Source organism: Mus musculus, chromosome 1 (assembly GCF_000001635.26).
Source record: "Mus musculus strain C57BL/6J chromosome 1, GRCm38.p6 C57BL/6J".
NCBI classification, from domain to species: Eukaryota; Metazoa; Chordata; class Mammalia; order Rodentia; family Muridae; genus Mus; species Mus musculus.
Genome location: NC_000067.6, coordinates 54,353,242 through 54,366,465, shown reverse-complemented (window position 1 = coordinate 54,366,465; position 13,224 = coordinate 54,353,242). Strand labels below are relative to the sequence as shown.

General features: G+C 41.4%; 1 protein-coding gene across 14 annotated transcripts in view; it reads right to left on the bottom strand.

Moving 5' to 3' along the window:
* Positions 1 to 13,224, bottom strand: part of Ccdc150 (coiled-coil domain containing 150) — a 118,067-nt gene that overhangs the window by 2,262 nt on the left and 102,581 nt on the right. For 12 of the 14 annotated variants that reach the window (XM_017312896.1, XM_006496332.1, XM_017312900.1 and 9 more), the window contains 8 exons: positions 11,678 to 11,847; positions 10,686 to 10,779; positions 9,633 to 9,802; positions 5,348 to 5,474; positions 1,854 to 2,048; positions 1,503 to 1,571; positions 1,257 to 1,418; positions 247 to 333 (listed from right to left, as the gene is read on the bottom strand). In XM_017312896.1, coding sequence (XP_017168385.1) covers positions 247 to 333; positions 1,257 to 1,418; positions 1,503 to 1,571; positions 1,854 to 2,048; positions 5,348 to 5,474; positions 9,633 to 9,802; positions 10,686 to 10,779; positions 11,678 to 11,847 — 1,074 coding nt within the window. Of the gene's footprint in view, positions 1 to 246; positions 334 to 1,256; positions 1,419 to 1,502; positions 2,049 to 5,347; positions 5,475 to 9,632; positions 9,803 to 10,685; positions 10,780 to 11,677; positions 11,848 to 13,224 lie in introns of all 14 variants that reach the window. The other 2 variants (XR_001778457.1, XR_001778458.1) reach the window with 2 other exon arrangements.

Genomic DNA, 13,224 nt, shown 5'->3' with positions numbered 1-13,224 from the left:
CTTGCTGCTTTCTCCTTCTGTTTAGAAGTATGCAATTGAACTTCAGAGTTCATTAATCTTCTCACGTTCGTTCTCTATCATCAGGACACAGAATCCTAACTGAAATTCTTGACAGGAAAGATGAAGCTTAGTGGAGTGCTGGCCCTTGCCTGTTGTACTCCGGACAACTCAATCAGTGGCAGACTTAACAGCACTCTGCTTTAGGATGGCTGGCTGTATTTCTCTAAGGGCCTAGGCCTGGCTCACCTGTTCTGACTCCACACTGGCTTCTTTTAGTTTATTTTCTGTTGCTTCTTTACATCTCTTCAGGTGTCTGATAGTTTCTTCCAATTCCTAAAAATGTGATAGATTTTTAATAAACTTCCAGTATGTCATATAGAACCGAAATGCTTCAAATTTCTAATATGGTGATTAGATCATGAAAATAAGATGGGACACTTTTGAACTTCTATTTTGTATATTCATACAATGTAATCTATAGTCTACATAAAAAGTTTGGCTTTGGTTTATGGATTCTTCTGGGAGAAATTAAGTAATCTCTCTATCTGTCTGTCTGTCTCTCTGTGGCCCCCCCCCCCCCACCTTTCATGGTTATTAGAAGGTAGGAGGAGCTCACTGGTCTCCTCAAGTTTGTTTTTAGCTTGTTTACATTTTTTGTTAGTTAGGAATAGCTAAGATTCCAGTGGCAGCAACAAGCACATTCTCTCTGCAGAGAACAACCCAGAGCTGAAAATCTAGAAGACTAAGAAGTCCAGTGCACATGGAAGCTCTAGCTGTTTTATAAAAGCAAACATCATATCACAAACTACCATGATTTCAGTATGAAATGTCCTTCAAAAGGTTCAAATGCTAGGTGCTTAATCTTTAGTTAAGAGTTTTATTTTGGAAGGTGGCAGAAACTTTAGTGAGTTGGGGCTAGCTGGTTACTGGGGGTATCTGAAGGATATCCTGGTCCTAGTCCCCTCTACTAGGAACACTCCTCCTATACATGTCACTCTTCTCATGATGTCCTGTCACAACTGGGGTCTAGGATCAACAGAGCCAGGAACTGGGAGCTGAAATCTAGGAGCCATGGCCTGACATAAACCCTTCTTTGTGTCAGGTATTTTTGCTGCTACAATGAGGAAAGGAATTAGTATACCATTTATGGATGTATTTTCTTCTATAGAGTCTAGGAAAATATAAGTGCCTTCTCACTGGATTTAGGCACATAAATTTGCTAATAACTGTTGTGAGGAATCTTAAGAATTCCATACCTTGCACCGATTTTCTAGTTCCAGCCTCATTTTTCTCTCAGCCACTAGTCTCAGCTCCTGCTGCTTATTTCTCGCCGAGGTCTCATACTGGCTCTTAGTTAACAGCTCCATCTCCTTCTGCAGGGTATTCATCTCAGATACAAATCTCTGGATGCTCAAGGACTATTAGGAAAAGGAGAGGGACATGGTGAACATGTTAGTATTTTACATTAATGGTGAATAGAGTTTTGGGGAATCATATTTTACCTGTTCATAGTTCTTTTTCTGATATTGATCCTTAATTATCTCCATTTGCCTCAATTCCATTTCTATTTGCTGGGAGTAAATACAAAAAATAACATAAAAAGATGATCAGTAGATGAAGTTGGGCTGAGTGATTGAGAGGTTTTCAGTTTCTGCTGGATTCTACTTCCTATCTAGCCCACTGGTAATAGCAGGGTCGCCACCAAAGCAAAGATGATGCCACAGACGTAACCTGCCCACTTCCCAGAAAACACAGCCACTGCCAGGGTGCTAAAATAACTCCCAGGTATCACAGCTGCCCGGACTCTCCCAATACGCTGAAGGGGTGAGGACAGGGCCAGGCTCTCACACAACCTTCATCCTCTCCATGTTCTGTGCGTTATTTGCCTTGGCTGACAAGTGCAGCTTTATTTGGGCCCTTTGGTTCTTGAGTTTTTCCTTGTTACTGTTCACCACTTTTTCCAGCTCCGTAGCTTTGTGTCGTAGCTCTCGGTTTGCCCGGGACACTTCCACCGACCTGAAGTTGGCTTCGTCAAGAGCTTTCTTCAGCTTAGGAGACAAAGGAATGAGAGAAGGAACAACTTTCACCTACTATCCAGGAAGAGGCATTTGGGTTTCTTCCTGTATTGACAGAGAGCGAGGCCTGGGAGGTGGCTCAGCAGTTGAGAGTACCAGCTGCTCGTACAGAGCACATGCTTTTACTTAAACACACATAGATAATAAGAGAGTGATACAATGCATGGTTTCTGATTATGCAGATTTATAAAGCAACAAGTCAATTTTCATAGTTTTAAACATTTGAGAGGAACTAAGACTTTAGATGAAGGATGTGAGTGAACCTGTAGTCATGAGCTGCATCTTGTGAGCACGGCTGTGGAGAGAGTACCTCCCAGGCTCAGCTTCACCACCTACTTGTCGGTTTCTACAGGGGACCTCCACAAGCCTCAGCTTGGTCAGCTGAAAACTACGTGGAGCACCTAAAATGGAAGCAGGGCCCCCACTGCACTGCCTCTGCTCTGTGTCACTGCCATGCTGCAACTCCTTCCTTGCCGTCACAGCCTGTGGCTCACACACACTTGGCCAGTGCTCACTAGCACTGCATGCTATTCTATAGTATTGCTTCTTGCTGGGAAAGCATTTTAACACTCTTGTCTCATGCAAAAGCACTATGACAATGAATGAGTTTACACTGTCCTGGCCCCCACCCCAACATAGTGTTTTCCTTTCTGTGTCATTTGCTGCAGAGCTCTGAACAGAATGTATTTTTAAGAGCTGAGGCTTAAGGGATTTGTCAAAATTTACATTTTGAGGTTTCTTGACTGTGAAGTGCAATATACATTTGTGTGGTAATTCACACAGCTTGTTAAAGAGGAGGGCTGAGGAGGGCGACAGGCGCATGCAGTACAGGCTTCCTGTCCTGGCTCTTACACAGGAGTCCTTTCTTTAGATCTCTTCTGTTGCATCGCTCGGGCCCATGAGGTTCTCCACGGCTACCTCAACGCAGACCAACACTAATCTCTAGGCGTGTTTGCCAGGTGCTTATTACAAGTTAATTCTTTAAACAAACATGAGGAGTACTTGTGATGACCTTGATTTTACGACAGAGGGAATGGATCCAGAAGTCAAGTCACTTAGAGACAATGACTACATGGCTAATACAAGCAGGGCTGAGGCTCAGCAATGCTCAGGTCACATCCGTGCTTCTCACCATGGGCACACTCTGTTGCCAGTTTTCCTCACATACTCGCCATTATCACAGATGTTTCCTTTATGGCTTCGGGTTTTTAATTTTAGATTTATTTATGTGTATGATTATTCTGTTTGCCTATGTGTATGATTACCATGGGTGTGCCTCATTCCCAATAAGATCAGAGAGGGCACTGGATCTCCTGAAACTGGAATTCTGGGGAGGCTGCGAGCCACCATATGCATACCAGGAACCTATTTCTGGTCCTCTGCAAGATCAACAAGTACTCAATGTCTGTGCCATCTCTCCAGCCCCAGGATTCCATTAGAAAATGTGTTCTGAGCCATGAGCTCTAACTAACGGTTGCTTTTTACATCCAGGACACCTGTTTGTGTCCTATAGACCTTGCTTTTTTTTTTTTTTAAATGTATTTATTATTATAAATAAGTACACTGTAGCTGTCTTCAGACACTCCAGAAGAGGGCGCCAGATCTTGTTACAGATGGTTGTGAGCCACCATGTGGTTGCTGGGAATTGAACTCAGGACTTCGGAAGAGTAGTCAGTGCGCTTAACTGCTGAGGCATCTCTCCAGCCCCTAGACCTTGCTTTTTTATAAGATATTTATACAGTGGTTCTGAGTTCACAAAACTTTTTGTTTAAAGTATTATTAACTGAAGTTAACTTGTAAAGTTTATCTGTCCACAACTACTACAGGTGATAAACTTAGTAAGACACAATCCATCTCAAGCCATATGTTTAGTATGTTTAGAATAATTTTTATTATTTAAAACAAATTTTTAAATTTAAATATATTTTGATATTCTTCTCCTCCCTCAAGGCCTTCCAGATCTCCTCTCTGTTCCTATCCACCCAACTTTAAATTTCTCTGTAAACAAAAATTCAATACACAAAAAAACCCAACACCCTTCAAAACCAAGAAAACAAAATAAAACTATAACCCCCCCAAACTGTAACCAAATAAAAGCACACAAAAAATCAATACCTTCCCTTCAATGTTCATGATACAACAGTTAATATGTTTATTCCTCCTTTAAAATAGCCTTTTGACTTAATTGTCCCTTTTCAACAGAACCATTTTACTTGGCCCTGATTTTCAACTACCATGTTGCGGTAATTGGTATGATTTTCTTACAGCCTCATCTAGTTTCTCTTTATTCTCCCTTACTTTCTCCTGAAATCACAACAAGTTCTGTACCATCCTCAGTTTAGAACCGAGAGTGCTCGAGTTTTTCCTAACAGTTCACTTCCAGTGATCTAGTAGGCACGGCCATGAGATCAGGCAGGTCCCTCTGAGGTAACTTGGCTTTCTCTTATGTAGCTCAGCTTTGGCCAGGCTGCATAAGAGGGCCTAGCCCAGTGTCTCTGTGAGATTCAAAGCTATGCTTTGTTTCCTGACTTCTAGCCCTCAACTAGTCTAAAATAACTTTTTTTCTTACTTTGAATTCCTTCAGAGCTGCACACTGCCTCTAGTTTCCAAGAATACCTCTCTGATGTCTTGCATTTTTTCTTATGTCCAGAGTGGCAGTCACAACTATACAAGGATTATTTGGCTCATGCACATAGAATGAGTCACATCGTTTACAGCTCTTTTTACTTTTTTGTTTGTTTGTTTGTTTGTTTAACACAAGGTCTCACAAAGCCTAGGCTGACTTTGAACTCAATATGTAGCTGAAGAGGACCTTGAACTTCTGACCACAATGCTTGGATTGTGTGCAGTTAGAGATGGAAGCCATAGCTCTGTTTAGCTGGGCAAGCATTCTACCAACTAAGCTATATTCCCAGCCCTTCTACTGCTGTTGAGTGTGCCTCTCTGGAGATGGTGGCTACACAGTAGATGGGGAGACAGACAGGCTGAGGAGACAGTGAGTAGATCTGTCAGAAGTCAGGCAATCATCTCATACCTCTGATAGGAAAGTTCCTTAAGGCAGCCCCCTGCCTGGCAGGGAACTGTGTGTGACAGACTGCCTTCTTGTCAGTGTTGCTGTGCAAGGAGAGGTGGTTGCAGCACATCTGGCTTGCTGAGCAGAGGGACCAGAACAGCTAAGACAAGTGCAGGCCCTCTGCACCTGCTCTGCTGGGGGACCTGCCCTGCTGGGGACCTTCCTAGGAGGCGCTCTTCTTTCTCAAATGGCCCCATACCTCAGAAACTTCCCTCTGTGATGCTTTCTTTGCAGTCTCTCTCTCGGTTTGAAACTGCTTCCTCAGAGCTTCAATGCGCTCTGCATGCAATTCTGCTTCTACTTTGGATTCCTCAGCAACCTGCTCTCTGTTTTGAAGGAAACAATAAATTCACTTTAAAAATCATCTAAAGAATTAAGAAGGGTTTTCAAGAGAATGTCAGCCCTCTAAACAACCTGTGACTTATAAATGAGCAGCATAAGGCCATCAGCTCAACCTCATGGATAGAGCTCAAAACCAAGGAAAAAGAGGTGGGTTTCTGGCAGTGTAAAACCCAAACCCAACTCTGTATAAAAGGATTCAACCAAAGTGGGAAAAGCATTCAGAAAAACAGGAGAGTGGACAGTCACACCTAAAAGATGACTGCTTTATTCTGTCGTGCTTGATATCAGTCACTTATTCTCTAGGCTTAAACTATATCGTTTGCTTTTCTTGAAGTGAGAGCCTTTCATCTGTTCAGCATTCTTAGTTTGGGTTCTTTGGTCAAGATCCATGATTAGGCTTCTGAAAATGCTAGAATTCCTTGAAAAGGTAAGCAGAATGTGTGTGGCATTTATAGCTTTTTACTCTTCCAAAGGCAAATGAAAAGTTCGACACCAACTGACTTAATCTGTGACTCCTTGTGGCCTTAAGACTGATCAGGTGGGGGTGACTCAGGGAGTGGTTCTGCTGTGTGCCCAACAGCAGTAGGCGGCTGCCTTGCTCGCAATCCTCTCTTCCTTCTCTCAGCATCTTTTCTGCGTCTGGATGACATATCCATGCTCCCTACATGCTTTAGAGACGCCTCTGCTAATGGGCTCTGTGTGTCCACCTGGCTGGCATGCTGAGGGGACCTAAAGGCTAACTTTAACTCAACTCTCATCTCTGGTCCGCACAGGGGTCCTAACAGAATTTTACTATATCATCTCAATAACATGCTGCTATATTCCAAAAATTTATTCATATATTTGTCTGTGTGCACGTATGCATGTCAGAGGACAACCTGCAGGACTTGATTCTCAAGTCATCAGCCTCCATGGCAAACCCTTCTACCTAGTGAGCCAGCTCACTGCCCAATGACAATTTCCTAAGAGACATCACATAAAGGGATGGGACTCTCTGAAGTCATTATGAAATAATTATGTCTTGTTACTATAGCCTCCCACACCTTTCACACAATAGTCACCACAAAATATATTTATATACATATAGACACATATGTGGAAAAAACTATTATTTATATATTACAAATTATATTTTGATTTTCTATTTTGTTTGTTATGTGATTGAGATAATCAGTTCCACTCTGCTGCCCCTGACTGACTCCAAACCTGAGCTCCAGCAGCATGGTATCTGATCTTGGGTAGGAATGCCATCTTCCTACCCCATTTTCTTATCTATGGGAATAACAGTGTTGGCCATCATATGACCCTAGTTGGTATTAAGGAAGTGTTTAGTATAATGCCCAATACCAGGTAAGCACGCAATGAACGCCAGCCTCGGTGTCAGTCATTATCACTGTCATCATTTAAATCTAAAGCTCAAATCCTAACTTTACATTAATTTCAATTTAATTTATGCTTAGATTAACTTTAAAATAATTTGCATTTTTAAATATTTATTTAACAAGTGTATGTGTGCATGTGCGTGCATGTGTGTGTGCACGTGCACGTGTATGTGTGATGTGGAGGCCAGTGTATAACTTGCAGGATTCCATTCTGTTCTACCATTTGTGTCCCAGGGACTACACGTAGGTTGTCAAGCTTGACAGCAGAGCCTTTACCTGTTGAGCCATCACCAGCCCTTAAATTAACTTTTAATTTATTCTTCCTCTCAGGCCTCCATTCCTGCTGCCACTTGTGTAGATATGAGCTTCAGTTTTTCTTTTTATTGTAGAAGGAACACTCAATGTGACATCTATTCAAATAGAGGTTTGCATGCATAGCATAGTGCTGTTAATTATGGGCCGCCTAGAATAGAGGTCTTTAAAACTTATTTAGCCTGCTCTTGTTTTCTCCTGAGGAGACCATCCATTGTTAGCTCCTGAAACAGTCTTCTGGTTCAGTGAGGTATACTCGCCCAGTGTCAAACCCATCAACAACCCTTTTCCTCTTGATTTTCTCCAAGTTTAGTGGGGCCCTTCTCTCTACCCTTGGGACAGAGTCCAGCTCTCACCACAGAGCCAGGAAGGAAAGCAGCAGCAGCACTCCTTCACGCAGAGCCTCGAGCCTTCATCTTCTCACTGCCTGCCTGTCATCCATGTTCAGCCGAATTTTGCTTCTATACAATCAGGAATTTTCCAGATCTAGACTATTCTTATTCTGTGTAAACTAGAGCTACAGAAACGAACCATCTGCAGATGCTCAGTAGAGATAGCAGCTGCAAGGCCAATGGCTCCTTCTCTGTCCTTTTTCTTCTAACTTGACATAGTGCCACGTCCTGAACTTGGTTCTACCTATACTTCTGCATGGAAAACAACACACTTCAGTACATTAGCTCTCATCTTTGTAAAGATGAATCCAAACTGTGACCTCTTTTCAGAGCTAGACTTGTATCATCTCATAATTCTTCCTCAAAACCAATGAGTCTAAAACGTAATCTCCTAGGCTTTATCTTTCTTCCTAAGTATGTACCTAAATTAGTACAAATTTGTACAATGTCAAGAGGTTGGCAAGCTTCAAGTGAGGTAGGATTGCTCTTTGATGAAAATACCAGCTATAAGTGGTAGGTAAAGAAACATTTTTGAAGCAAATGAGTCTCACCTTATTCTTTTCTTGTCATTGACCCTTGCAATAATCCTTTTAGCTGTTGTGAGAGGGATTATACTTTATGTTTTGTAAGACTGAAAATATTTTTCATATAATATATTTTGATTATGGTTCCCCTCCCTCAATTCTTCCCATATCAACCTACTTCTTACCTACCCAAATCTACATCCTTTCTTGTACTCTCTTGTTAGAAAAAAAAAAAGAAAGGAGAAAAAGATGTAAAAAGGTAAAATAAAAACAAACAAACCTGAAGAGGGCAATGAATAGAAAAACAAGCAGTACCTGCAGAATTTACAGAATATTCAGGGCTAAGAATGACTCAGTAGGCAACAGTTATCTGACTTGGATAAGTTTTTTAAATGATTATTCCCGCTACTATACAAACACCATATTGTTTTAGCCAACATCGCACAGCCTTGTGGCTGTACAGTTTGTAAAGTAAAACTTGCACAGACTGCATATATGGAAAGTACCTTCCTCCTTTGCCTTAGCTCTGCCCTGACCCTACATTGACATGTACAATTAGTGATAAGAATAAGGTTCTACATGTGTTTCCATGTGCATAAACTTCCATAGAGTGATACTAGTGTCTAAATCATATTTACTGCAATACTGTTTGTAATAAAACTTTCATGGTTTGATATAATCAAGTTTAGATAAAAACTAAAAATGATCCATGGCCTATCATCTGCTTAGATGTAGTTGTTCCATTTCTGATGAGTTACACCCAGTCAGACTCCTCGGATTCCTTGCCCAAATCTATTCTATATTATTTATTTTGGTTTCCTTAATTTTTATTTACGTGTGTGTGTGTGTGTGTGTGTGTGTGTGTGTGTGTGTATGTGTGTGTGTGTGTGTGTGTGTATGTGTGTGTGTGTGTGTATGTGTGTGTGTGTGTGTATGTGTGTGTGTGTGTATGTGTGTGTGTGTGCCATGTCCTGGGACAACCCTTTGGAGTTTGTTCTCTTGCTGCCTTGTAGGACTGGGTATTGAACTCAGGTCACCTGACCTACATAAGTGCCTCTACCCACTGAGCCATCTCTCTCAGCCATTACTTTTTTTTTTTTTTTTTTTTTTTTGAGATAGACTCTTACTATATAACTCAGGCTGGCTTCAAGCTCATGATCTTCCTGCCTCAGCCTTCTAAGTACTGAAACTAGCAGTGTGTGCTTCCATACCTGGCTCTAATAATGCTTTAAAAGGATAGCTTGAGCTTGGGAGAAACATATGAGTGTCCTTTGAAGTAGTCTTTAAGTTTGGGTTAACTTCTCACGAAGAATCAGCTTGATAATGGGCAAAGAACTGAAAAAGAGAGTCATTTAGGCATGCTCCAGCCAGCTATTACCGGCTGCTGTTCAGCTATGCCTGGATGCTTTCAGTGACCGAGAGAGATGCACCAGCTCATGCAAGAGAAAGAGAGGGCTTTACTAGCTTCTCCGCGCCAGCCACTCACTCTCCAGAGGCGCTGCCCCCACCCCACTGGGATCCACTGTCCTTACTTGAAGGCTTCCAGACTCTGCCGCTCACGCTCTTTGCTTTCCAGTTTTTCTTGGAGGTGATCAAGCTTTGACTGCAGATGGCCATTTGTCTGGAGAGCTTGCTCTAGGCTCATGGCCAGTTTCCTGTTGTCTTCTCTAGTTATATCTAGAGACTTCTGTAGTGGCTCAATCTGAAAGAGAGAGGAGTGCCCATGAGTCCAGGGCTGTCAGTAGGCCAGTCTTTACTCCTTAGACTCTGAAATGATCAGTCAGAACTAGAAACAAAGACTATGGTAAACCATCTCACACACACACACACACACTCACACACACACAAACTATCACCAACACCACTCTCAGAAGGCAGTTCCATTGGAGATCAGAGAGCATGAGAGAATAAAGCTAGCTTACATTAGCCTGATTTTCAAGAGTTTCATCAGTTAAATTATTCTCTTACTGATTCTATCTTCTGGTCTCATTCTTTAGGCATTTACAAACTGGCACCTATTCCTTGTCTACTCTTCCAAACCAGGCTTGTTTGAGGGCTAATGAGAAGACTCAATAGGAGAAGACACCTGCCACCTAGCCTGCTGCCTTCAGTTCAGTCACTTGTACCCATAAGAGAAAATGGCGTCCCACAATTTGCCATATGACCTTCACACACATGTGATCCGCACAGAGTACACAAGCACTCTGGCCTCCAAATAAACATTAAAAGGCTTATTTATGCTTTCTATAAATATGTGTGTGTGGATACATACTTTGTGGTCACCCACGTATACACATGCCTTCTCATTAACAGGGTTGCCAGCTACCTTTGAGATTATACATTATTTTCTAAATCATTTAACTCCTGAAATAACCTGTGCATTAATAAATGAGAAGAATGTGGATAACAGAAGACAAAAAAAATCAGTCAAAATTACGCAATTACCCATTTCCTATTCATAAATATGTCACTGTCCAGAGTTCTTAGTGAAAAGGAGCCTTCTCCATTTCATTTCATCTTTCTAGTACCTAAGGTCACAACAGAACTGACAGATCGGTGTTGCAGCTCTAACACCGGGCCTCTACCTCACTGCCGTGCTGGGCCTCCACAATCAGCATCCTGGCCTGCCACTGGTCCACTTCCGCTTCAAGCTTTTGTACTCTTTGTTGATTTAGAGACCTAAAAATAGAAAGCACAAGAGGTGACTGTAAAGGAGGGCACAGGGATGATGGTATCATGTGCCAGGTCCTGGATGCCTTTGTTCTGGAAGCTCGGGCTGCATTATTAGCAGTCACACATGCTTTGTCTTCAGGGCAAGAAAGGCTCCTAAGGAATTACAACACTGTCTCATGTGGGACTCAATCATGCTTACTTATAAGGCTATGAATCCATCTTTTTGACTGATTTCCGGCATGACAGTTTTACCAGCTTGGTAAGGTTTGGCCTATGGTTGAGATTTTTGCTTCTAAATATAACAGCTACTCCAAGATGTATTACAAGCAAACAATATTTTACATATTAATATCTTGCATTTTAAAAAGTTAATGTACTAGAGAATACATTTATAATACACAAAGTAAAGATAAGTACAGTGGATAAAATACAACTCACTTGTTTTCTCATAACATAGAAGTAATATGAACTGGAATATACACAACTACTCCAGACGCACTATCAGTCTCAGACCATTTTTTTCTTAGCACAAAAGAAATATTAAATGTAACTTTTATTTTTTAGTTGTTTGTTGTTTTATGTAATTTTGAAATATTCAATCAAGTCCAGTGACTAAACACAGCTAGAAGTAATTCTCAGGCTGATTAACCTAAGATAATTATTAATCTTGCCATTTGGCCTGAATGGTACGGAAGGTGGCCATGTTAAAAGTCCACGAACTTCAAGGACACATTTCATGCTACTCTAACAGGGGCAACTTGGACTTTTTGAAAAGCTTTCTAACTGCAGATTTAGCGCCTAACCTGCTAGTTCTTCAAACAGCATTTTAATAGTTTTTCAAAGTGAGTGATACTCAAGAGACTTCATGTTCTCCTCAACATGGCTGAAAACATAAACGCAGTACCTTTCCTTCTTAAGGCCTGCGATCTCCGAATCCCTCCGTCCGAGCTCTATCTGGACTTTCTCCAGGGCTCCCTGCATCTTACTGTGAGAAGCCAGCACATTTTCCAGCATGATTGTAACTTTGCAGTTGTCTTCTTTAGCCTCTGCTAATTGTTTCTGAAAGTTTCCCACCTAAAGGAAAACGAAACAAGACAGAAAAGGGAAAAGCACGGTTCACTTCTGTTACTATGTTTTGAGAAGAAGAAATGTCGTCCATGTGGCAGCTTCCTGACCACTGCCACAGCATAGCACACGATTAAGTGAACATACTGGGCCAACAACTTCTATGGTTCAGAGGTGATCGCGGAGAGGTACGCTCAACTGTTTTCTGATGGGCTCAGAAGGAGAGAACATATCTGAATTTATCTAAGGACAGGAGACTGGGATGAAAAGAGAAGCCACTAAAGCATCATGTCCATAGGTCTCTCTCTTCCAAGAGGTGGTAAGAAGGCTGGCTGTCAAGGAGCTTGAGGTGGGCTGGTAAGATGGTTAAGAGTGTAAAAGCACTTAGCATGATGACCTCAGCTCCCTCTCTGGGATCCATATGATAGGAGAAAAATGACACCTCCACAATGCATCTACACAGCAACAAATTGTGTGTGTGTGTGTGAAGTTTAAGGTATGATAGAATTAGAGATAAAAATATGGTACACATACATAATTGGATAGTATTCAGACAGAATAACATAATTCTGTTATTTGTAGCAACATGGGTGGAAGTGGCAGACATTAGACTTTACTGAAATAACTCAGGCATAGAAAGATACATAATGTATATGCTCACTTAAATGTGGAAGCTAAGAACCTGATCACACTAAGTAGAAAAGTGTGATTGCTAGAGCCCAGGAAAGGTGGTAGAGGAACAGTTACCCAGTGCAGTGGTGCCACTGGATAGGAGGAAACGCTAATGGTTTTTAAATTACAATAAGATAACATATCTGCCAAGAATTAGTTAAATGTTTCATATACAAACAGTATAAGTAGCTAGTCATATACACATCAAATGTTCTCAACATAAAGGATGACTCATAAACATGTGAACTGACAGATACGCTAAGTATGGTATGACTCTTACAAGGTTTATAGATGTATTAAAATGTCATTCAATGCACACAATTACAATGTGTTAATGAAATGTCTAAACACATTTTTATAAGATGTTTGGGAGGGGATTGCTGCTCCTGCTAAGTCACACAGGAACATTGTTAAGGTGAAGTCTCACAGCAAGGCCATATCACACTAACTATGTGCAAAGAGGAGACTGGGCAGGATAGTAGAAGCCATAATCCCAGCCCCAGGGTCAGGATGGCCAGGGACTAAGACACTCCCAGACCAGCCTGGGATACATGGTCATACCCTTTGCCAAGAGAAGTTCAAAGAAACAGGTAAGTAGAGGACCCTCAGAGGTGATTACATTATCTATCCATCCATCAGATGGACTTCAACAGAAAACAATCAGACTCTTCTGGTAGTCATAGTGTGTCATTACAGAAAAATTTAGAACAATTT